Raw genomic sequence first — 26,107 nt, forward strand, 5'->3', positions numbered from 1 at the left:
CCCTTACACAGGCTAAGGTAACACTGCAAGAATCCACAGTCACGACTTGATGAAGTGAAAATAAACATAAGAAAAGCAAGAAATCCTTGATTATGGATAAGGATACCAGGAAAACAGCCAAAACTAAGTTGGGAATCCATTAGTTCTTATGTCTAACAGTGCTTCTAAGTATGTATTTGTGTCTGCTTCCTGGAAAGAACAGGAAGAGCTGGCATAGACTTCTATAGGAGCAGGATATCATCTCTGAATACTTTAAACCAGTCAGTGCAGCCTATAAAAATTCAGATGCAGACCCTAAGAAAACTGGGAAGAGGGCTGGACAGACAGAATTTTGCTCTTGATGGACTTTTCCAGAGTTAACTGCATCTGGATGTGTACCATGATTTTTATCTGTAAAAAAACCCCCAAACCTTAAATCAGATGCACCATATATGGCAAGACTGTTCTTTGGGCTGCTAAAGACTACTTGAAAGACTGTTTATTACAGCTATTAAAAGCCAACCTCGAAGTGCAAAGGACAATACCTTTTCCATGACTCATTTTCAAATATAACATGGATGTGGACAATTTCAGACAAGTCTGCTTTCTTCAACACTTTGTCAGGCACAGCTTCCCTACCTGTTTTGCATGTATATTTCTGGATAAATGATCTGTATGCAAAATCCTTCTTTCTAGGAATTATCAAACAAACACAAACTGAGAGACTCAAAAGAAATGGTTATGTTAGGCAAAGAGCTGGACACACCTGTGAGAGTTTCTTTTATAAACATTTAGCAGCTGCTCAAGAACATAAATACTCCAAACACTTTTATGATCCATTTCAAGATTGTGTTATTCCCATCTTTTTGCCAGCATGGCAAGAAATACCTCATTTAATGAAGCAGGCACTGACTAGCAGCAGCCAGTGTGGTACCACCTGGATATCTACCATGCCTACGGTTCACATCCCACTTCCATGAAATCAAGTTAAGTTTTGCCACTGACTTCTAAGGAAGACTTCTATTTTCCTGTGATGTCTTAGATAAATCGTGGCTAGCATAGTTTTCAATGTATTCTTAGCTGGTATGAATTCAGAACAAGTATTCAGTGCAACCAGAAGATGATAGCTAATGCTATTCACCAGCCTGGCTGAAAATTACCCCAAATCACACCAGCTGTGGATTAGTCAGGCTGTAAACTTAAACACAGCAGAGCAGTTACATTTAGCTTAAAGTTACTGCTGAACACACTTGCTAGTACATTTTAACACTAGCAGGAGGGCATGGGAACTTGTGCGTTGGCTTTACAAGAACATAGCAAATTTAAAAAGGAAGTTTCAAACAGTGTTTAATCAGTGTGATATCTACATGTTTAAACACAGGAACTCATAAAACATGCTGCTGTTCTTGTCAGCCACTTATGGCAAAGGTCCCATGCACACTTCATGTATTAACATCTCCCTGGATTACCTGAAACTCTGAGATCTCCCAACACAAGTAAATATTTTCATTTGGGACTGCTGGATTTAACTGTTGGTTAAAGCTCCTAGATTTTGTATTTTTCTTTAGGGACCAGAGTCTAGGAAAAGCCTGTGCTCTGGTCAAACTCTTGGCTTACACACAGTGCTAGGAGCAGGGTACAGCTGAGTACTGCTCCCCTCCCTCTTCCAAGAAGGACAATAATTGCTGGCTGCATGACACCCCTTTTATCAGTTTAGTCTTTGGGTACTCTGTTCTGTACAGCCCCCACTGACTTCTGCCAGCTTGGACTGAGAGACCAAAGAGACATCAAGACAAATCCAGCCTCAGCTTCGGAAGGAACATGAGGACATTCAAGCGAGTCCAAGTCACAAGTGAGCAGTTCGAGGCTACAGAGTAATGGAAAGCCAGTGTAAAAACCATAAAGCACACAGCATCTCTAGCCAAAGTACAAGACAAATGATACCTCAAGCCCTAAAATTGTGTTTTGCAGCTTCAGCTGTGCTCAGACTGTGGAATACCTGAGCACTGCTGCAATAGGAAAATATAAGCCATAGCTATTGTCACCGGCACAAGATACTGCACACAGCATGGCAGAAAACAAAACTGTATTCACTTGTCAGCAAGTCGGGTTTGGTTCTATTTTTACTGCTAGAAAGCAGGAACAAGTTCTGCAGTGAATTAAATCCATCAAACCATGGGAGACCGGAGATCAGTCCAAAGTATGATGCAGGATGTCTTTGTTAATAATACTCACACCAAAATCTGAAACCAAACTTTTGTGCTTGGACACCTCAAGTGAAAGTGTAATTAATCTTCATAACAAGACTTCACGTCCTGTTTTAAAATGAAAAAAACTTGGAATACATTTGGTACTGTGGAGCAAACATATGACTGGATGCTGAGCAAAGCAGAAAATTAAAATACTGAAATGCAAATTCTTGTTACTTTTCAGGGCTAAGATTTCAGTAAGATTAACTGGGTAGTCCATAGCTGTTTTCTGGCCACAGGTGTGACCTCTGCACATTTGTGATGCCAACATTATATAGGGTTTTATTGCCGTTTGAACTGGTATTTGCGTTTGAACTGGTATTTGTAGTCATGCATGAAGTTCTTATGACTTAGGTAGGACCACTTACTACTGCAGGGCAAAAATCCACCTACCTAAATCTGTAGTGAGTACTACTAACAGCAGAAAACCGGACATAAAATCCTGATTTCCAGAAACCAAATTCCCTTTGACATCAGGTAAGCCCAGCTCTCCTCACAGAAATCTCCATTCAACACGGCTACACAATCTCCATCCACTAAAGTTTCAGACCACCACCATGAAAACATTTATGTTTTTGCCCAGAATGCACTGTTTTCCACGTGACCTCAGCAGAAGAGAGTTTTTAGTTGCCTCACCTGCATCAGCAGCCGTGACCAGGAGCAGGTACTGCTCCTTGGCCTCCCGGTCCAGGCTCCGCACCAGGCGCAGCTCTCCGCTGCCCGAGAGAGTGAAGGCTTCCTCTTCATTGCCAGCCATCAGCACGTAGGTCAGCTTGCTGTTCAGCCCTTGGTCATCATCCCTTGCTACAACCTACACAAGCAATGCAAACAGAAGAGATATCAAAGACCTGATGAGCGCAGGAGGTCTGGAAAATTATACTGGGATAGAGGAAACATTCTCTGTGATAATAATCCAAATTAACGGGTTGAATTAATGCAAATGCTACAAGTATAAATGAGCTGTAATTGTAAAAAAAAACTTAACACAGTGATGGTGGATTTAAAAAACATAGTTTGAAAATATTAAATAGCTGATTACCTATTTTTCTTGAGCATAAATACAGAAAAACTGTGTTGGGGCTCTGTGAAAACCACAAATGACCTGTATAGGCTAAGCTCTGTATGAGAGCAAGCACTGCATGTCCTGCTGTCAGAATCCGTCTAGTTCTCTCTCAATATTTGGCACACAGCCTCATCCCATGTAGGCAGTGACTAGATTGAGAGATTTGTTGCATGGAAGTTGAGAATGAGATGAGAGATAGAGCAGACTCTTAGAGTCCCAGTGGAGGCGTGAGGATAGGTAGGGAAAACACAAACAGAACTCCAAAGCATATTATTAACTTTTGGTCAGAAAAAATGCACCCATACAAACAAAAAAGGAAAACAAGCCAACAATGACTGCAAGTTCAATTAAAGCCAAGAGGCAGCTTTTCCATGTTTTGCCCCTTTTTAATTTTGGAGGAAGGACACTGGGCATTAATACCATGTAGGCATGCTACTAATTGTCAGAGACACACATTTATTGCTGAATGTACCTACCTGCAGAATAACTTTTGGGAGCGTCTCCAAATTCTCGGGGACATTCACAGAGTAGGGAGAAAGCTCAAATGTGGGAATGAAATCATTGACATCCTTCAGTACAATACTGACTGTTGTGGTATCGGTCCTGGGGCTGCTCCCGCGGTCAGATGACTGAACAGTCAGTGTGTAGGAGGGCTTCTTCTCTCTATCCAAAGGCTTGGCCACAGTTATCACCCCTGTCACAGAATCGATCCGAAACTCACTGTTGGCATCTCCGCTCACGATGGCATAGCGGACCTGCCCGTTTGTCCCTTCATCTGCATCTGTAGCCAACACCTGGATTAAATCCGTCCCTGTCAAAGTATTTTCTGACACCTCTACCTTGTACAGCTTTTGGGCAAAGAGCGGGTTGTTGTCATTAATGTCCAGGACTATCACCACCACATCCGTAGACGAAGAAAGGGATGGCTGGCCCTTGTCTGTGGCTACCACAGTCAAGGTGTAGTTGGCCACGGCCTCTCTGTCGAGCTCTCCAGTGAGCCTCACTTCCCCATCGATAGTGCCGATGCTGAACTTGTTTCCCAGAGGCCGGAGCAGGCTGTACTCGATGTAGCTGTTGGGACCACTGTCGGGATCAGTCGCCTGTGCTTTGAACACCACCGTATCTATGGGCGTGTTCTCCGGGACGTAGGTCAGCTTAGGGGAGATAAAGCTCGGAGGGCTGTCGTTCACATCGAGCAGGATGATCGAAACTTGGGCTGTGCTGGTGTACCTGGAGGCTGGGAGGGGGGCCATGTCATGGACTTGCACGACGAGGCTGTAGAAGGACTGGCTTTCCCGATCCAGAGGCTGCCGGATGCTCAACACGCCGCTGTTGTCGATGCTGAACTGCCCCGCGCTGTCCCCGGACGCGATGCTGAAGGACAGCTGAGAGTTGGGGCCTGGTTGGGGAGGGAGAAGAAAGGTAGATAACATGAATTCATCCCACTGACCTAGGTATCAATATTTCTAGCCTTGTTTCCACAGGAAATTTTCCTTCATTTTCCTATGGAAATGAACCACGTGGTTCCTATACAACCACGTGAAGTGTTCAGCCTCCTCATCACCATTTTTGAATCCATCTGCTCATTTCAGGCAAGTTTCAGAGTGGAGAAGAAGCCTTTGAAATGATTATTTTCAAACATGGTAATATTCATGAAAGAGAGAGGGAGGATGTTAACTGGAGAGGCCGCAGAGGGAATGTCTGGCAGGGTTCATCTCTGCATTTCATTCAGCAGGAGCTGCACGGTGGCACCACGAGTAATTTTTCCCCATCTAAAATGGTTGGGGATAAAGGATTTGAAGGGTTTTCCTTCAGAAACCAAGACTTAGTAGTTCTGCTGCTCATTGAACATCTGGTTTCCTCCATTATTCCCAGTTCAACCAAGCAACATTATTATTAATGTAATTATTTCATGAATTCTTCCACTCAATTAAAAAAGCCACAAGCAGAAACTCCCAAGCCTAGCTGGAGCAAGCCAAGAGTGAATAGTGGGGAAAGGTATGCTTCCCATATATGGCATGGTATTCCAAAATATCAGATGAACAGCCCTCACTCATCTCATGATCAAAACGTAACTAGCAATTATGGTCAGGGGAGAGATTTATCATTCCAGTAAGGGAAATACATCCTGAACCTGGACAGGGCTGTGAAATATCCTTACATATTCCACGTAAGAAACAATGTGTGTTATTGCTTCGATTCCACAGTTCACTCTGAACAACTAATTATTGGGAACATCCAATTGTGAGACAAGTTTCTTCTCCTCTATCTTACTCCTATTTTAATTAATTTAAAATTTTTTTCTTGTTTTGCATATTCAAGACTGTGTTTAGGGTCAGTAAATTAACCAACCATTAGCTACTAATTTACCCCTCAAACTAGCTTGTTCATGCAAAGAAACCAAGCTGCCCATTTCACTGATTGCTGTGCATTTTGTCATTTTTACTCAGAAGCTCTTTTCTCTCCGAGTGAATTGCTTTGATAATAAAATTATTCCTGCATTAGACTTATTAATCTCTGCTGTTTATTATGCTCAGACTTGAGAAATCTAGTCTTACATGTGGCTACTCTAATTGCCATCTTTCCCTCTCTTTTTCCTCTTGTAGGAGTTAAATTATAAAATGAATAGAATGAAACATGAAAGACAAAATATTTGAATGCAATTTAAAACATTAATACATTTATCTGCCAGATATTAGTGTTTCTCCATTACTTTGATCAAGTGAAAGATGGTGAAAGTTTAATGCTACTCTGATTTTTGTTCAGTTCTATTTTCAAATGACTAATTACATGCATAAAAGTCTTGATTTCAGTAAAGTACTTTCTGGCAATTCAAGATTTTTGTTGATTTTTGGAGATGGGTAGGATTTGGGTCCTCCAAAAGAAAATTACTTTAAAAAATACTCTATTTCCTCCACCCCCTCCCACCCCAGTGTTTTTATGGTGTTCATTCCTAAGAAAAAATTAGTTTGCTCTTCCTTATCACCTCCATGAACCTTTCATTCTTTGTCCTGTATTCTCATGGGTTTCCATGCTGGTAATACTAATATAAATTAAACTGTGAAACAGAAGATTTGCCTAAATATCAGTGGAGCCAGGAAGGCCACTTAGGGAACTATTCTTTTTTTTAACAGCATACCAAGCTGGCATTGTGCACCTTGTCCATCCCCCCTTCCAAGGTTTGGAACGGGGCTTTTCTTAGGGAGACTGTATAGACATCCTCTTTGTTGAACTTTAGGTTTATTTAATCTGATGCTTAATCTGATAAAACACTGAAAAGACAGACATGGAGTCACCAATTTCATGATAACACTCTAAAGGGTTTTGTTTCTATTTTTATTTATTTACTAATGAGACTAAAAAAAGACCCAACAAAACTACTTCGCCTCTGCCATTCTATAAATATCTGAAGAGTTTAGCTGAGAAATTACACCAGCTTTGCCTGGGGGAATACCTTACCATACTTTTTAACAAACTGACAAATGTGTGTGTGCTTTCCTCGGATATTGTTCCTGGTAATTCTTTGAAAAAAATAAAATCTGAATCTCAAAATGAATGTCTTTATGGTAACTGAGTTCTTTAGCATATATTATTATATTACTACATTGTTAAATATCCAAGAGCTGTAGCTGATATTTACTATGGATCTGTACATGAAACAGTCCAAGCTCAGCTAAACAGCTGCTGTTTCCCAAGGGGTGTGCTGAACAAGAAAACGAAAATTGAAGCAGTTTCACTATCACCATATTTCTGTCCTTTATCAGTGTTTCTCCTAAAACAACAGCCATGCCTCATTATAAAACAATGTCTTTTCAGAGCTCCTTCAAACTATGGGATCATGTAACATAAATAATCAATGAAATTATATTTGTATTGAGTGCATTATCTGTGAGCACATGGAGAAGAGTATAATACTAGCACTAGCTATTTCAGTGCTCTAGATAAATATAAGACAACACAAGATAACAAGTCTGAGCTTGAAACAGAAACAACAATAGATCATAACATTTGCTTAAGTTACAGTCTTATGGGAGAACTCAACCTGGCACGCTCTTGAAATGATATTTCTGCCCTATTAATTTTAAATCCAGCCTGCTAGAAAAGCAAGTGTGCCAGAAAACATAAAAAGCAAGATATCTGACTTCTCATTGCATTGCTCCTCAAATACTCATTTGCCTCCTTGATAACTGAGTGTGTGATGAATGTGAATTGATATGTCAGTGCTATGATATAGTTCCCATCCACTGTGCACAGATGGAAATTAATGTATGAGGTGCAAGAGAAAAGGAAAACAGACCCATAAGGGTGAAGTGAAATTAACTTCCAAAAGGATTTGAAACCAAGTGTTGTAGTCTTGACAGGAAAGTAAGAAACAAAGGAGGAGATGGACACAAACCCATTTATCTACAAGTCTGAAGGAACAATCCCTTCCCTGGTAATGCATGACACAAGCACAAGTTCCTCCTCCAACTTATGTTTAGTTTACATAAAATAAAAGCCTTAACAAGTGTGGTGAAAGAGAGATTAATGCAAGAACAGCCAGTATCACAAAGTTTTGACTTCTGATTTGTTGGCTTATCTTATGGAATCTCTTCTCCCTTCCTCAGTTTGATCTCAAAACCAGTTACGCAATTTTTACCATGGAAAGTTCCATCCATCAGCACAAAATTTATCTCCCCACAAAAATGTTGGAGTTCAGCAACTCAGTATTTCCTGAGGAAAAACTGCTTTACTGAGTAATCTTGATAGGGTCAGTCAATTTAGGTGCACAAACAGGGATTCCTCGAAGCATGTAGGTGGCTTTGTCCTTGAAGGACATTTCAGTGCGAGACACTTCCGTGGGCTCCGCTGAGCCCCTGTCAAGTTGAGAGGAGACAAGGTTGCTCAACATGTCACAAAAATAACCTTCACCTGTAAAGTCACTGTGAGTGTTATGAATGAAGAGTTTTGCATTAAGTCACACTGGGTAATGTCTGTGGACACTTCAGAAAATGCGGTACACGATGGAATGATGTTTACATATTTTATGGTCATCTTCTATAATTATTCTTGCTTGGGTACAAACTGTATGGCAAAATGGTTAAGCAAGCTATAAAAATCATACCTTTTACACTCCAACACATTAACACCTTCTGGATGCCATAAACTATCCCAAGATTAAAGCTTATTTTAATGAGAAGTTTTCCCAAGATCCCTTTCAACAAGTTTTTTTAACCTCCACTATCAATACCTTGCAGATGACAATTGTCTTCATGATAGACTTACAAGTTACAGTACGTTTATGATGGCTGCAGATAACATCTGATATTACCACAACCCTCTTTAGAACTTACAATGAACTTTCAGAAAAAGAGTTGCCAGACTTAGGTCTACTTTAAGTGTGAATTTAAGCATATGAGAGCAGCGACTTACGGGTAGTCCTAATTTTCCCTCTTTAGGAAGTCTTCTAATAGGTTGCTAAGGTGAAAGACAGCTTTATGATCACAGATACAGAGTGTGAGGGAACTCCTACCATCATCGGCATCAGCGACGCTGAAGTTGAGGATGGCGGATCCCGGGGGCAGGTTCTCCATCAAGGAAGTGCTGTAGGAGGCCATGCTGAACACGGGCGCGTTGTCATTGACGTCCAGGATGTTGAAGTACACCCTGATGGCCGTGGACTGGCCTCCCCCATCCTCAGCACGGACAGTGAGGATGTAGTACTGCTGTGCTTCGTAGTCCAGGGCTCGGGTCAGGTTGAAGACCCCGGTGACAGGATTCAGGAAGAAGATTCCCTCTTCATCATCCTCGCTTACGGTGTACGTGATCTCCCCGTTGACACCCGAGTCATCATCAGTGGCAAGAATGGCTGCTACCAAGGAACCTGCATGGCACAACAGCAGAGCACCATCAGGCACTTGCAACAGGCAGCTCCCTGGGCTGCCCAGAGCCAGCTCACCATCAAGCAGATCCACAGATGAGAGATGTCCTCCAAGAGAAATTCAAGCCTCAACACTGTGTGAATAACCATTGCAAAAGTTTTTTCAAAGCTGAAAGGGACAACATATTTTGCTTTAAAGGGCTACTCAAACACCATAAGCAATGGCCAGGAATGGTTTTTTATCTTTAGGCAGATTAGACATCAACAGGGGCAAAAATATCTTTTCTCCTGCTAGGTATTGTCTTTCTATGACTCAAAGGACCCTCTCTTTGATGCAGACAATCACAAGTTCTGGAACCTTCTAGATAGTTCTTTCCAAATGCAGAAACCAAAATATGAGTACATACCACATATCCCAGCTCTGCTTTTTGAAACAGTGCCTTTGCAGGGTAACTGCGGTTAGAAAACTAGAAACCTTATAGGGGTCCGTTCTCCGCTGTTTTCTGAAATTCAACGCCCTGTGAATTTGTGCCAGTGTTTTCATTTCTGCATAGCTGCCCTCGCATGACTGACCTATCTGACTAGAGTTTGGAAATCAAGTGTCACTTTTTAGTATTTTGAACACTAATTATAATTAAGATCACCTCATTTCCAAGAAAATAAATCATTAAATTTCCTTTCCCTGGAACCAGATGAACTACGTGCAGCACAGTTAACTATTTTCAAGCAATGAAAACTGCTTATATCATCAGAACAAAGAAGAGTGCTATAACCCCCTTTAATCCAGCTGGATACAGTGGTATCTTTCACACCCCATTGATTAGCTCAAGCTCTAATGTTCCTTTAACAAGAGGAATGGGGATTACTGTCTGGGATAGAAAGTGGAACCTCGAAGGGGAAACATCAGGGCCCTTCCCCTCTGGGTGAGCCTGCCAGCTGCTCCAGGACTGCTGGAGAATAGAACAGGAGAAGATGCAGTACTTTAACAGAAAATCAGCCTATTTGTTCCTTCAGCATCCATCACTGCTAAGCTGGGTATAAAGCACTAATGTACACCCTAAAAATGATTAACGAGAGAAGTCTCATTTTAATGTGGAGGGAATTAGGCTTGCCTTTTCCAGGGTCATTCCTGCTAGAACAGAAGACTCAAGGCTCTGAGAGAAAAGAGAGAACGGCTGGGGATCAGCAACCAAAGCACTCTGTGCTGTAGAGACATCTCAATTACTTCCAGATCAGATTCCTGAGGCACAGCTGATTACTCTGTAAACCTTTAATGCAAAACACCACCAAATTTTTGGACAGGGACTGTGGGACAGAGTGCAAAAGTTTGAGGCACAGGGGTGATCTTGGTTATTCCAAACTGAGACTCCCATGCTTATGAAAGCCCTAATAAAAGCTTAAAAGCTATCACCATGTCATTTGCATCTCCTTGGTTTATTCATGTTTTACAATAAGCTTCTGAGATGCTACTGGCAGATACTGCTTTTCTACTAGCAATCTGTATAAAATCTTGGAAGTAATATTCATTTTTCACCTGGAGTCATGTAATAGAGCACAGTACTTGAAAACTCTTTTCGATCTAAATATTTTCTAGTTTATAACCCACCTTTTAAGCAAGAAAACACTCTTGCATACGAAACCACCCTAAAAAGAAGAAAACAACCACTTGAGAGGTCAGTGGTGGTATTTCCATTTCCTGTTTACCTGGAGTGGCATCTTCTGGGATGTCAAAGGAGTAGACTGGCCTGGAGAACTTGGGGATGTGGTCATTAACGTCGCTGACAGTGATGTTTATCCTCATGTCCGAGGACTGCAGGCCATCGTCAGCACGGACCAGCAGGGAGTACTTGGAGCGGCGCTCCCGGTCCAGGCGCTTGGTGGCTATCAGCTCCCCTGACTCGGGATCAATGTGGAAGCTATCATCTGCACCGCTGATAATGGTGTATGTGACCAGGGCATTGGCTCCCTAGGTCAGAACAGAAGTGGTCAAATCACATCATTTGCCAGGAAAACCACATCATAACTTGCAGTAAGACAAGGATCGTTCCAGTAACTACACTTGGAGATTATTTTTCCAAACAGTTTCCTTTAATAAACAGCCTTCCTGCCCTGCTTCAGTCCCACAGTAAAGACACATATGCACACAGTTTTTATTTGTGAGACACGAAATGATGAGATTACCCAGATACTTTGTGCTCCACTGTTCATAAAAGGATTTCATCCAGTCGATACCAAAAACCTCTGTTACCTGTTTTAGTTTCAAGCCAGCATCGCCGAGCAGCGTGGCATCTTAATAAGGATCAATGTTTATTCTTCTTTTATGTCTGAAGATTTAATTTAATCTCTGGCAGTGGGATCAGCTCTGCCTTTCTTGCTCTCTGGAGATGGCATGGAGCAAGCAGGAGAGGGAGGGAAGGAGGAATGAAAGGAGGGAAGACCTGAGGCAGCCATGTGGCAGCTCTTCCAGCCACCACGCATGGCAAGGGCCACAGCTCATGGTCAGGAGAAACTCATGGAGGCCGTGCTTGCAGCAGCCCTCAAAGGTCAGTTTCTGCATGGATATATATTTACCCCCCTAAATAAAAAGCCCCAAAGTGATAAATCACACATCATTAAAATCACAGTTCTGATTTCTTGGGTTGTGCTGCAAGTCAAAAGCATTTGCTTTTGGGTCAAAAAATTTCATTTGTTGTTGGGGGAGGAAAAAAAAAAGCATTCATGTGGACTTTGAGCATTTTGGTTGAAAGGAAAATTAAGAAAAAATAACGTTACATAGAAAAATGTCATGTACTTCTTTTTCCAAGACAGGCTTAAGGATACTGAAGGTTTGGTAGCCTCTAACACCAGACACAGTACCTAAACCCTGTGTGCTGATGGTGCCTGGAAATGCAAGCAGATATTTATTGAGCCCTCCTCTGGTGCCAGGCCAGAGCTCAGGTTTCACAGCTGAAACCTGCTGCTGACACACCAGTGGCACTTGTGCAATGAACAGCAGATCAAAGAGAACAGGCAGAAAGGAATTCTATGGCTATTTCAAATACTCCTGCCTAAAAAAGCAAATTAACAGAGATAAACACCTGCTCCTATTTGCGAGAGGAGAGACAAGCAGTTACCTGACCTCACCAGAGTGCCCCGTGCCAAACTTTCTCTCTGGGGTGTTGTTTCAAAGAGCCAGACTAAGCTAACTGATAAAAGGAAATTTAGAAAGAAAACAGGCTTCTACAGGTGCCCAGCCCTGAAGAGCTGCATGCAGTGCTTCAGCTATGTGCTCAGGTGTGCCTAGGGGCTGTCAACACGCTTTCCTCCAATTGTGTGGCTTAGCCAGCACATCTCATGAGAATTTTCAGAGGTGACCGCATTCTTCACCCTGTGTTTGACCACCCAGAGTCCTAACACAGCGCAGCTAAAACCACAGCCATGTGTGATACTGGTTTATACTGTGCCCTCAACTTCAAAAAGGGGCACGGGGAATAAAAAGGTATCTTGACCCTAAACTGCACATCACTAGGAAAACTTGGGCTCTTTGTAAAGAGTTTGAGTTACAAATGTTCTGGTAGGGAAATTGAAATCATTCCTTTTGAGAAAAAGACTGACTGATTTCTCTCTAGGGTAACAAATCCCTTTCCACTGGATGGAGTGCTTCAGAATGGGTAACAGATTAGGTGCAGTTCAGGAATGGTTAAAAAGAGGCTGGAGCATAAGATACTGCTATAATCTTACATATATTTGCCATACCACATCAGAGAGTGGTAGTTCAGTATTTACTGCTTCCTAAAATAAAGGCAAACAGCTAAAATTTTTGTTACAGATGTGCACCTTTCCAAAATCCTGGGTTTTGTCCGTATATCAGGCTACTACTGGAAAATAAAGAGAAAACCAAAATATTTACAATCACATTAGAACCATTCCCGGGGGTGTTCCTGTGGTTCCCTTTGTAGTAGTAAGATTAAGTACACCAATTAACAATCACAGGAAGACTAACCAAGCTAACACAAAAAAGGCCAGGAATAAAATTCTCTTGAGGAAGTTGAATTGCCCTATTATTTGAAAACAAGAACTGCTTGTTGTTTTCAAGTGTAACTTTATATTTTAACGATAACACAAACTTTTTGCACGAGTATATTGACTTTTTAGGCCTTTCCCTCATGGAAAGAAACTGTTCAAGTAAACAAAAATAACATGATTAACATTTTTGTAACTAAGTTTCTAAAATAAATGAATGCATCAACAGCATTTTAAGTTATTCATAGCACCTTAGTTGCATCATTCTCCTAGTAATGAATCTAAGTGGGCATAACTATTTTGCAAACAGGTTCATGGACAGAGCACACATTTAAGCATTATTTCTTTTCCCCTCTTTTTGGTAAAATAAAACATTCATTTGGAAGGGATAATATTGATCTTTGTTAGGTCTAGTCAAAGGGAAAGCAGGCATTACCAGAATTTTTCTTGTTCTCCAAGGCTTGTCTCAGAATAATTTTACTGCACACTTTGGAACTGGGCTCAACTACATCATCTTGGTTTCAAATCTGGTTTAGACCTCCATGATACTGGACAGAATTTTGTGAATGACTGCCATGATTCCTAAGGCCAAGCTCACACAAAGGGATGAAAGGAACAGGTAAAAACATGTCCAGAATGGCACTTCTAGTACCAACATTCAAAACTGAAACCATGCTCCTACCTCATCAGCATCCATGGCTGTCAGCTGCAGTATTTTGGATCCATCTCCTATATTCTCCTCTACTGTCAGATCAAGCATGTCTGTGGGGAATACTGGTGGGTTGTCATTGATATCCTGAAGTGTTATTTCTACCTGTAAAAAGCAGGAATGGGAAAAAAAGTTGAGTGAGTGCTGGATGCTGATAGGACCTGAATGTTACTAAACAGATAATTCTGAAAGACATCACGTAAATTGCTCTTAATCACATGAATTAGCACATTCCCAAATCACACCAACAATAGGAAAAGCCCGTCCGGATATTAAAATTCCACGCTGTTATAAAATACTCCTAGGAAAACCTCTAACACAAATAAAGTTAATTTGACTTGTTGATAGCAACTGATTTGAAATGGTCCTAGTCTAGTTTATATTGGAAAAGATCCACTGATAGGCTGTCATTGTAATCCTCAAAGTCAGCCCCTGGAGAATAACTGCCAAGTGCTGGGGCAGGAGATCGTTCAACCATTAAATGCTGCCTGACATGAAGATGAGGTGGTGTAAAATTCTCTCTGAAATGTTTATATATTGGCAACTCTCCGTTCCGAGAGGGGAAAAAACACCCTTGCACTTAATATATTTTATAACAAATAATCTGCTTTTCTCTCTCTCGCAAAACTCCCCTCTAATTGCAAACATAAACGTTACTTAAGGAGCACTCACTAGCATCTACTCTCCTTGCCTATCCAAAACTCAACAAATGTTCTTTTCACATGCCATATCTGTATGCTTTTCCAAGTAAGAATGATAGCTCCTGAAAGGTTGTTTCGTGATCTTTATCCCCAGTTTTTCATAAGCAAGATTGCTGCCCTGCTGATGCTAATTCAAAAAGATGCAGAGCTACGTTTTCTCTTGTTGCTGGGTCTGGAATGTGATATTCCGAAGTAGAAGAAGAAGACACAGCTGTTTTAGATTGATCATGAAAAAAAATGTAAGGTTTTGGACCCAAAATATTGAACAGTCACCAAACTCTGAAGACCCACTAAGGAGAAAATGAGTAGCTGAAAGAAGTCTTACCAAGGAAAAGAGAAAGGTGAAAGGTAAAGGTGTGGATAACTTAAAGAAGGTACCTAACTTGACAGACAAAATATTATTTACACTACAGAATCTCCTATGCCCTTATCCAGAAGGACTCTTCCTACACTTAGATGAAAATATATGGATTGGGTCGCTCTGTATATACCTAACACAGACATTGCTGGTGATCCAAAGTCTATGATTTCAACTGTTTCTAGTCCCCCGTCATAAGATTTTCTTCTCTGTTCTGTTTTCATAGGGACCACCAATTGCCAAGCTCTTCTGATCTGATCACCAGGATGATCCAAAAACCAGAGGAAATGTTACATTAATATTATTATTAGTGTAATATTAATATAGTAGCTGTATCTGCTGGAAGGGGAGACAAAACAGTGTTCTTTTATAGAAGACCATTATTTATTTATCCCCTATTTAATCCCTTTGGCCATTCACAAGTGGTACACAACACAATTCACAGCCTGAGACAGATTAACCCAGAAGGTTTTGTCATTAAATTTATATCCCTGACAACAGGGATATAACAGAAGCACGAGGAGTGCTGAGCAGAGCACCATGAGCAGTGATTGACAACCACCTCACCAGACACAAACTTTCAGACAACAAACCAGCCCAGGCTGGTTTTCAAGGAGAATGCTGCATCTGGGTGACAATTAATCACAGAAATGGGAGGGAAGTGGTAGAAATGACAGATGAAGGATTTTGCCAGCCCTCCTTGCCCATGGACTGGCACAGCACACTCTTCCTGCTTTCCTCCCCAAAGTGCAGCAGTTCCTCAGACAGGGTTTCAAGGTAAAGCAGCTGCACAGCTCTGCAGTTCATTTATTCCTACCATACATGTCATTCACAGCTAATGCTTCAGCTGCGGGTGAAGTTTCACCACCAGAACCCATTTCCATGATGAGAGATTATCCTTTCATATGAAAAATATGTAACAACTTCTGGGGGGTTGGGGATAGGAGCTGTGCATCACCTACAGCTTGAATGATGCAAAATAGTGAGGATCCAAGAATAAGATGGCTAAGTATTGGGGGACAAATAAATTAATTATAAAGTCAGATTCCAGAGGACTGAAAAAAAGGAGAATAATAAAAGAGGCAATTTTAATCTGAAAAATCAGTTCACTAGGAAACAAAGAAGCTGTATTTTATACTGAAGACGTGCTTGAGATGGTATAAAAATAAGAAATTCTCAAATAAGAATGAGAATTTTTTAGAAAAGAACACAACATTTTTTAAGAGCATTTGTACCATGATTTATTACTTATCCACAGGGCTTATATAATGTGTATTGCTTCATTATTCACCATTGGCTAAGTCTAATTAACATCTGCATCTACAGCTATCTTTTTACTTCAGCTTACACACAGAACTAGGGAATAAAATCCTTGGATGGACCTATTTGCAGAAATTTCACTGAAGTAATCATGGAATCAGAGAATGTTGAGGGCTGGAAGGGACCTAAAAGATGATGTAGTTCCAACCCCCCCCCACCATGGGCAAGGATGCCACTCACCAGACCAGTTTGCTCAGGGCCCATCCAGCCTGGTCTAAGACATCTTTGAGAAAGATTTGAGAAAAAATGTCACATTTTCCCCAAAACAAGAGTCTGTTACATTTCATTTAAGAAAGCATAGATCTTGAATGAGATCTGATGTAAACTGAATGTCCAGGAGCTCAGAAATTAATTTCACTTTGAAATTATTCCACAAGTTCCAACACGAAGCAGAAGCCCACAGGAGAACCACAACCACAAAAATCTTGCACTGCCACATGGCACTGGAAGATTGCAGCGTATCTTATCACATCTCTACTGTGAAAAAGAAAGAAGAAAGAAAATTCCACAAAGCTTTAATCAAAGATCTAAACTAAACCTTTTCCCAACCAACTGCATCTTTCTAATCCCACTTCACATTTGCATATAGATGTCAATGTGTGTCACTTTAGGAAATACATGGTTTGATTAACATCGTATGCTACCAATTAAAAATTAAGTGTAATTCTGCCTCGGACTTAACGAAGGCAAGACAAGGTGGTCTTGGGGGTAACACCAGCTGTTTGCACCACAGAGTCATGTTCAAAGGGTCTACAGATCATGTGCTGTGCTCTCAGCTCACACTGATGGCAAACCACCCACCAGTGAGAGCAGCAAGTACAGGAATAAATATCTAGGAAACCAAAGGCCTGAAACCTCAAATACACCACAGGATGGAAAACAAGGGAGCTGAAGGGATTTATCCAAACCTTGGAAGCAAGGAACCATTACATGCTAATGCCTGTAGAACTGCAGGAAGCAACATGCCCAGGCTACACGGAAAGGGATAATCACCACCCCCTTCTCCAAATTTATCCAAAATGGGAAATATTCTTCCCTGACCTCAAACTCGTCATTCAGTGCAAATCTAGGATGTAAGACAGATACAAACCAACCATCTGAGAGCACTCAAAGTACTGCACTATGCAACAAAAACTTCTGCAACTTTCCATCTGACAACTGCTTGATTCCTGTTTGTATCAACAGCTGCTTTAATACAGGACCCAAAATTCTGACTGTCACTCAGAGGACTCACATATAATAAAATACAGAAGCAGCAAAGGTAGTGAAGCTCCCTTTGAATTCTCTAATTGCTCTCTCCAGTGGTCCAAGCACTGATGGGGGCTTTGCTCCTCTGAAAAGCCTTGAATTTCTGCAGAAGCCATGGGAACACAAATAGTTACAGACTCTTCTAAACCTGTTAAGACTGGAAAAACTGATTAATAAATTCATAATACTGTCTTACTTCTATTGTTCAAGGGAAAATGAAAAAAATCAGAAAGCTTTGTTCAATTCACTTGCACGCAAATCTCCACAAAATTACTCTACTTTGGTACAAATTCTAGTATAGTGCTTTTCCTTCACACATTTAATACATCTAGAAAAAAAGACTGAAAATCAAAGCTTTCCCTCAGAGCTTATTCTTCAGACAAATACATGTTGTTTATTTACTAACCCTTGTAAAATAAACACAGTAATTTTACATATCAATTTCTATGCAAACCATCTTTGGGTGGGGTTTTTTTTAGTAGTTTTGTTTGTGTGCTTGTTTTATGTTTGACTCAAGCTAAGATGCAAAAACACGGACACACAGCAAACCACAGAGATCAGCAATATAGAAAGCCAAACAATACCACAAATTTCCCTGTGCATGAATCAAATTTCTCCTCCCCAGGCTTAATAACATTCTCACAATAATGCCCTGCCTCTGCCACAGTTACAGATGGCCAGCCCATCCTCATCTGTGACAATTCGATTGCTGCAGCCTGTTGTCACAGACATTTTCAAAGCAGAAGTATGAATTGCCTTGATCTTGTTAGGATTCTTATTTGCTGCTCAAATTAGCCTCTTGTGGTTTTTTTTCCCCCTAAACATATTCAGAACAGATTGAGGCAGGGCAGCACTCACCTCAAACAGTTCTGCCTCAATTTACTCTGAATGTAGATGTAAGAAAAATAGTTCTTTCTCCATTTAGACAAACCTCAGTTGTTAACAGATACAGGAATCATACCAAAGACCTCAAGTTTTAAAGCACGTAGATCTATTAAGGCATTTAGGACATAAACTATTCTTAAGCTTACTCAAAATAATTTGTTGGATTAGGAAACAGTTGGTAAAAGATGAAGTTTCATTTCATAGAGCAAAACCACGAATTCCACTTCAAAAATATTAGTACCCCAGGTAACTATTACTGAACAGGCTAGACAAGTTCCATGCTCAACATAAAAAGCTTAAAATGAGAGTTTTATTCTGGAAAAAGAAATTATTTTAGTGACTGGGTTTATGAGCTACAAAGGCATGTAAAATAAAACATTGCCCTGCAAGGCAACGTGCCAAATTCTAACCAATCATAGCACCTTCCATAAACCAATGGGCTCACTTGGCCAGACCCTAGCCTTCTGTTTTATTACAGTTATTAACATTTAGTTTTCTTCTGCTTCAAAGTCAGGAGGGTTTACAGACAGAACAGTCTTCTGAAGTTCTTCTACCTATCAAACGACAAGGAGAGGAGGAAAAAAGATGACACAGGAAACATGAATGAGCTCACGTGGCAGCAGCAAGTTTCCCCACTTTAAGTTGGGAGTCCCAAAAGAGTAATTCTTGCCTGGAGCCACGCTATCCATGGCACACACTTGATCACAGATCTATAGATAGAACATGATCTGAGAAGGGAGGAACTCCCAGATGCCTCCCACGTTCGATACCTCTTCAAACGCTACAACTATTTGATTAAAGATCAAACAGAGTGGAAAGGCAACAGCTTTTCTTTCAATTTATATGGTGTTGAGTCATTCTTCTTCCCTTTGCTTGCTGCTGTGACGTTCACTGCCTCTCTCAGGAGATACCATCTAACAATCTATGAGCAGCATTGGCACGAATCACCCTGAAGACTTTTGTTCATGCTTAAGTCATTAGATGATCCTTCATTTAAAAAAAAATTAAGGAGCTTTTTCTTCCTTGCTGGAGACCATGGCAGCACATTATCAATTTGAACTGAATAAAAGTGAAAGGATTTTATTTCCCCTCCCTTGGTAAATGTTCTAAATAATATCATTCATGATCATAAAAGGAAAGAATACAACTATTAATTCACCCCATCCATGTAACTGACTCAAGAACTTGGCCAACACTAGTCCTGCCTCCATCACTTCAGCCTCTGCATCCAGCAAACAATCCTTCCCTAATCCTGGAAAACACACAGGCATGTGTTGATTCCTTTTTCTATTGTCGTGAGTGATCACACTGGCCACGCACATCAGTGAGGTTGTGGTTACACTCAGTGCTTGAGGACTGGTGCGTGTGTGCTTCCTCCAAACTGGAGAGGCAAGGGAATGGGGAGATTAAGCATCAGAGCACAGTGAATTTCTGCAAATGCATTTTTCAGAAAGAAAAGAAGAAAAATGCTCTCTAAAAGAAATATAATTATATATATATACACACACACACATATATATTCCTAGAAAATATCTACAGCAAAATTTCTAATAAGATAAAATCCCATAGCCCATCTGGAACCAGCTTCCCACCTTGCTCTAAATCACTGGGAAACAGTAAGTTTGAGGGTAAAAAATAAACACTTACTCTTTAAAATTACTTCAATACCCAATAATAGCAGAGCTCAGGAAGGTGAAAAACCTGAACTACAGATCACACACATTTACAATTTTCACAACAAGATGGAAAGCCCATTTATAAAGAAAATATCTTGGGACAAGGCAATCACTGAGGCTGAATGAGGCATCTGAATATCCCATTTTCCAGGAGGCAAACAATCCCAGCGCACGCTAGCACAATAAAAATCACATTATTCTCTTGTGCTGCAGGCCAGCAAACCTGTTAAATAGAAATGTAATGTTGTTAAGAATCCCACTATTAACAGGGGGAAAATTGCAGCTGGGGAGAAAATGTGGGGGAAAAAGTGCTAAAAAGGCACTGTTTGGGGAAAAAAAAAAATTAAAGAACGCCAGGTTTAAAAGACTTAATTCTGATGTCTGAGGTCAAGCTTAATGAAAGACAGGACGTGAAAGCTGTCCTAGGCCCCACCACTGCCCACTGCAGTCACCCCAAAGCAAACATCAACCCTATCTAAGACAGCAGTAATTTAGAATAGGGATTATAGAAATATTTCCTTTTTCCTCACAGAATCAGGAATTACTACTGATTACCAGCCTTGAAATTGTTTTGAAACTTAGGGCTCAATGCATTTTGGAAACATGTTTTGCTTTGCCCGGTAAACAAATGTGCATGGAGCCTTATATATCTTATTATGATTAATATGTAGTGCTGGCATTTCCTGGGTAATTTTAATCTGCGGGCTCTAACTCTAGTATTTTAACACTGTGTAACTTTCCTGGAGTTAATATCGTATTATGTAACGTTCAGTAAGGGGATCTGATGTTTTGCAACCAAGACCCTTTTATAAAGCATCCCTATAAAATGCTGGGAGATCAGAGTGATCAAAAACTCAGTGATTTAACTATTAGAAAAATCATAGAATCATAGAATAGTTTGGGTTGGAAAGGACCTTTAAAGACCATCTAGTCCAGCCTCTCTGCAATGAGCAGGAACATTTTCACCTACATCAGATTGCCCAGAGCCCGATCCAACCTGGCACTGAATGTTCCCAGGGATGGGACATCCACCACCTGTCTGGGCAACCTGTGCCAGTGTTTCACCACCCCCATCATGGAAAATGTCTTCCCTACACTAGTCTAAATCAGGTGTAAATCTGCTTTCACCATCATTTAAAATTAAAAATCAAAAAGAAGCTACTTCCCTCTGTTGTCTCTACCAAATATCAATCCTAGTGCTAAAGAAAAGGTGTCATAATTGTTCGGTTTTCTCTCCCTTTTTTTTTCTATCTGTTAAGGTGACCACTGGGAGTTGCACTGCCTGGAGTCTTGATTAAATGTTTCACTGCATCCAGAACACTTCATCATGCAGCATAGCCAAAATCTATTATGGCTTGCAAGTGACTCATGCTTTAGCTATGAAAAAACCATAATAAAGAGCATTTTACATAAAAATGCCCAAAAGGTTGGTAATTTAATCTTGATTCTAAGTAGTATGCAAGGTCTCTGCGTCCAGCCTGTGCAGACAATAAGGCATTGTCTGGAAATGCGTTACCTACTGTGGTTACATCTAACTTTTCTTGCAAAGGCCGGATGAAAGACATTGAAAAGAAACAATCTTGTCCCAGCAGAAGGCCACCAGCCAGGACAGGACATTGACATTTCCAAGCCAGAAGATAAAAAAAAAAAAGTTTTTCTAAAGGCAAAGCAAGCCATGCAAAAATTCTCATTCTTTCCGAAATCACTATTTTAAGGTGATTTAAGCACTACATCATTTTCTGCTCCCTCAAAAGAGACACGGTCTCATGTGCAACAGAGGAATTAAAACTGGGTTAGGGAAAGCCCTACTCAAACCTTGGCTAATTTAACAAAGTAACAGCACACTGACTTTGAAACACACATCAAAACATACAGAATCATAAACATGGAAACCCAATATGATCCAACTTCACAGCAAATGAGATAAACATCAAATTGGTACAAGGGATAAAGCTGATAAGAAATGCCACAAGCAGTTATTTTTTCCCTTCCTTCACCACCAGAACCATAATGAAATACAGGTTGTCAGTACTGGTTAATGAGTAACATGTATAGCTCAGTCAATATTCAAACAGTTTAAAAAACAGATTGATTGTAGGAATGAGTTATTTTGAACTCCATTTCAACAGGCCTAATTAGCACACTAGGACCTCTCCCAGGTCTGCCCAGAAACTGCAATCCAGTGGCACCAAGGCAGAGCTGGGCTGGCACTAAGGAGCATGAAAAGCTCCTTCACCCACCCACCCACCCTTTCCATGGACGCTGGATATGCACACACACATGGCCCTATGGCATTTCCCCAGATAAAAGGGGTGACTTTCTCATGAAGACATTACTTCCTTCTGCATCTAGTACTACCTCTGGTTACAAACTCAACTCCAAATACCTGCCAAACCAACACAAACACTTGGCAAACACTTGCTAGTGAGGTTTTTTTTTTTCTTTTTGGATATTTTTTTTCTTAAATACGCAAAGCAGTATACATTTGGGAACCATTTGGTTTATAACTTTGCATTTAATTAAATGAGGTCTACTGCCATGTAATAAGAAATGGATTGAATCGGTAAGAACATTTCAGTCCATGCCAGAAAAAAAAAAAAAAAGGATAAAGTCAGAAAATGCAAGCAAGCATTAGAAGTTCAAGAATGGGAATGTCACACCTCTAAATTAAATAAATCACCTAATTAAAGTTACAGGTGCGACATTTAAGACACATGCAGTCATCAGGACAGTATGATAAATCCACCCCATCACTTGAAGGCTGCCCAAACAGCAAAAGAAAAGCTCTTTACCCAGAGCCATGGTAGAAAAAGCATTGCTAGAGACACTAAAGAAAGCACAGATTTTTTTTCTGTGAGTGGAAGGGAATTAAAGATACAGGACTGAATGCTGACTGATGTTTTGCAGTTATGAGGGTTTTATATGTGGCACCTTTCTGAGAAGAATCCCTACAAGAATCTAAATAGACTGTAGCCAATAAAACACACAAGGCCAACGTGTTACTTTCCAGTTTCAGGTTTAGAAGTACAAGGCCATTTTACAGAAATGCCTAAAGGTTTTTTCCCCCACAGCATCAACAGGGTGCTAGCAAGGAACTGTTGAGGCCAGAAATTCCAAGTATTTCTGCATCCTCGTACAAATTTCAGGGAAATGCCTTCCTCACCATATTCCTCTTTTGCAGACTGCAGGCTTATGCAGCAGCTTCACATCTGGTGTCATGGAGGGCCCCTTCCCTGCGGCCACAGGCCACTTGAGGCCAGAAAGGCTTTTTTCTGTGGCCACAGATGGACCTTTTCATGTGGCTGCCCTCAGCAGAGCCAGCTGACAGTCGAGGCTACGGTGGCAGGGTTAAGAACTTCAGCTCACTGGGCACACCAGCCCTCCTTTATCCACTTTCCTCCCATACATCAGAATTTTTATTTTGGCAGCTGTATCTTCAGGCATATCTTTCCCCAGTTATCTTTTTGGTCCACCTTGCCTGTGCAACCTTTACTACAATTATTAAGAAAGTCCTACACAATAACAGTAGGCTGATGCACTGGGTATTGGACCAACTCCTATACCTGGACAAAAAAGGAAGTCCTGCATGCCTCCAAAATCTAGTTTTTCTGCCCAACTACATTCAACGTGCCTATGTTATCTCTTCTTGAAAAAATTGCTGTTTCTGGTGATGAGGTTTTGCAACAAAGCCCTTCTTGAAGCCAAAGAAAAAGCCCTATATTGGTTCTTCACCAAACTGTGAAGATTCAAATTTATATGTAACTACAAACTTTCACCTCAAAAAATATTCTAAATAGCTGAATAACATACATCTTTTGGCCTAGGAATGTGAAGGGTGGCTGAAACTCAGTTTATAGAATTCTTCATGTCAGCCAACAATATTTGTTTCCCTCACTTACCTATTGAATTTTCTTCCTCAGCTGTTGGACTTTGGATTTGACACAGCAAATTTAGAAAATCAAGCATTAAAGACTAATTAAAAGGTCTTTAAAAAGACCTTCACCTTTTGAAATTTATCATTTCACCACATCTGTAGCTACATACATGACCTTGTGCACTGAAGAGAAATCAAGTGAAAAACCCCAGATTTTCACAGAAATAGCTGGAATAGCTGGAACAGTGTGCTTATGTGGGATTCTTACAGTCATCTTCCTTAATAAAGAATATGGAGTGTTTTATTTGAGCATAAATTCAGAGATTTGACTTTTATTGGTTCCTAAACATCCACTACATCTTCCCTAAATGCAGAACCTACACCAAACTATGAAGTTGCACTCTCTGGCTGCTACAATCAATAATGAGAACTTTTAACAGCCCAGATCCTGACATATTCCTCTATTTCATCTCTCTCCCCCAACACCCGACTTTGCACCACAGCCAATCTCTCACTGACTTGGTTTTCTTGTGGATAGTCCTAAGCAAGCCCTGATTACTGGGTCAGAAATATCACCAGCAGCTGACAATTGCAACACAAACACAGCTGTCAGGAAGGCTGCTTGATCTGTCCCACACAGAGACTGACCAAACTAAAGCCTCCCTTCAATCAAGTAAAAACTTTGAGTTCTGATAATCTTAGTAAACCTTAAAAAAAAAAAAGGAGAAAGAAATACACTGGCACTTCTGCATATCTTAATTTCAGTGTGGCAGGAAGCAGATGTACCACAAGAGAATGGTTCCCATGGTATTTCAAGAATAGGAGAAACCAAAGGACTTTTCCTTGCTCGGGTCCCTGTCTGATGTACCAACTGAAGTGACTCAGCTAGCCCTTGTATTATAGCACTTGGGTTTTCCAGTTATTATCCTGATCGTGCCAGATCTTTGATCCTTTGGAAGTTTACCACCACTGGTCATTACTACAAGTCTCTGGATACTTAAAATGTATGGGAGGAATTTTAGAAGAGCTGAGTTCCCTTCTGAGGAACACAGGAAAAACAAAACGAAACAAAACAAAACGAATCAGAATGAATGTTCAAGTGTAACCATAAAAGATTCAGAAACTCTTCACAGAGTTCCAGAACCCCTAAATACACAACTAAAAGATATAATTCCGTCTTTTGAAGATTGAACCTAAGCTCAATTTCTTTGCGTTTTCCCCTTGTTTTCCTTCCTTTGATTTGTGTCTTCAGTAGGGTGTCTATGATGTGGCATGAGATTTTTTTTTAAAAATGCATTTTTTCTAAAGACCTTGTAGGTTGCAACAGTCTCAGTCTTCCTGGTTTTAACTGAATTAAGAATGTACTGGATGTACAAACTGGCCCACTATCCATGTGGAACAGATTACAGGATGATCATTCATTGTATGCTCACAATTGAAGCATGTAATTTTATAGACAATTGGGAAAAAAGAAAAAGTATTTTGAGGACAAACTTTGAATGGCTTACAGTTAAATGGTTATATGATATTAAAGGACAGGAAAACAGAAACAGAGTCGGCAAAATTTAATACAAAAAAGCAAAGAAAGTCACTCATTAACTCTTAGTAAGAAAATTACAGCAACAAACCTGGGCATCATGGAGAGGTCTAAGAAACAATGCTGAGGGGTTTTGTTTCTGGGGGTTTTTTTGTACCATTTCCTCCCCCCCCCACCACACCTAAGATTCCTGAATCTCAGCCTGGTTTGATCCTTCCATAGGGTGTGATGCACCTCCTTTTATTTCCTAAGTATAACAGAAGAATGGCAGAGCAAAACTTTTCTGTAAAAAAAGTATTTTCTAGGTACAAGTGTAATAAATCTGAAAGATTTCTGAGAAAGTCATCAAACAGTGGAAAGAAGAAAAATAAGGCAGGCAAAGACTCCTGAATAATTTTAAAAATGGCAACAACTCAAATGCCTCCCCTAGCTCATTGTGTTAATGGTGACAACAACATAATTACCAACATAATTTCATAATGGACAGATGGTGATAGGGCAACAGGGACAGCACTATACCCCAAAACCACCATGGTGTGCTTTACCGGGATTTGTTTCTCTTACAAGTAATTGCATAGGAAGCAGAGATGCAGCTGCTCTGTTTAAAACCATTCTGTAGCTGAAAATATCCACACCTATCTAGAAA

At 40.4% G+C, this 26,107-nt stretch overlaps 1 protein-coding gene across 1 annotated transcript in view; it reads right to left on the reverse strand.

The window, feature by feature from the left end:
- FAT4 (FAT atypical cadherin 4) overlaps positions 1-26,107 on the reverse strand; it is a 123,919-nt gene that overhangs the window by 47,122 nt on the left and 50,690 nt on the right. The window contains exons 2-6 of the mRNA XM_048304300.1: positions 13,836-13,967; positions 10,856-11,117; positions 8,804-9,154; positions 3,768-4,690; positions 2,865-3,039 (exon numbers count right to left, since the gene is read on the reverse strand). Of these exons, the coding sequence (XP_048160257.1) occupies positions 2,865-3,039; positions 3,768-4,690; positions 8,804-9,154; positions 10,856-11,117; positions 13,836-13,967 (1,843 nt within the window). The remainder of the gene's footprint in view (positions 1-2,864; positions 3,040-3,767; positions 4,691-8,803; positions 9,155-10,855; positions 11,118-13,835; positions 13,968-26,107) is intronic.

The sequence above is a fragment of the Corvus hawaiiensis genome, chromosome 5 (assembly GCF_020740725.1).
Source record: "Corvus hawaiiensis isolate bCorHaw1 chromosome 5, bCorHaw1.pri.cur, whole genome shotgun sequence".
In the NCBI taxonomy this organism is placed as follows: domain Eukaryota; kingdom Metazoa; phylum Chordata; class Aves; order Passeriformes; family Corvidae; genus Corvus; species Corvus hawaiiensis.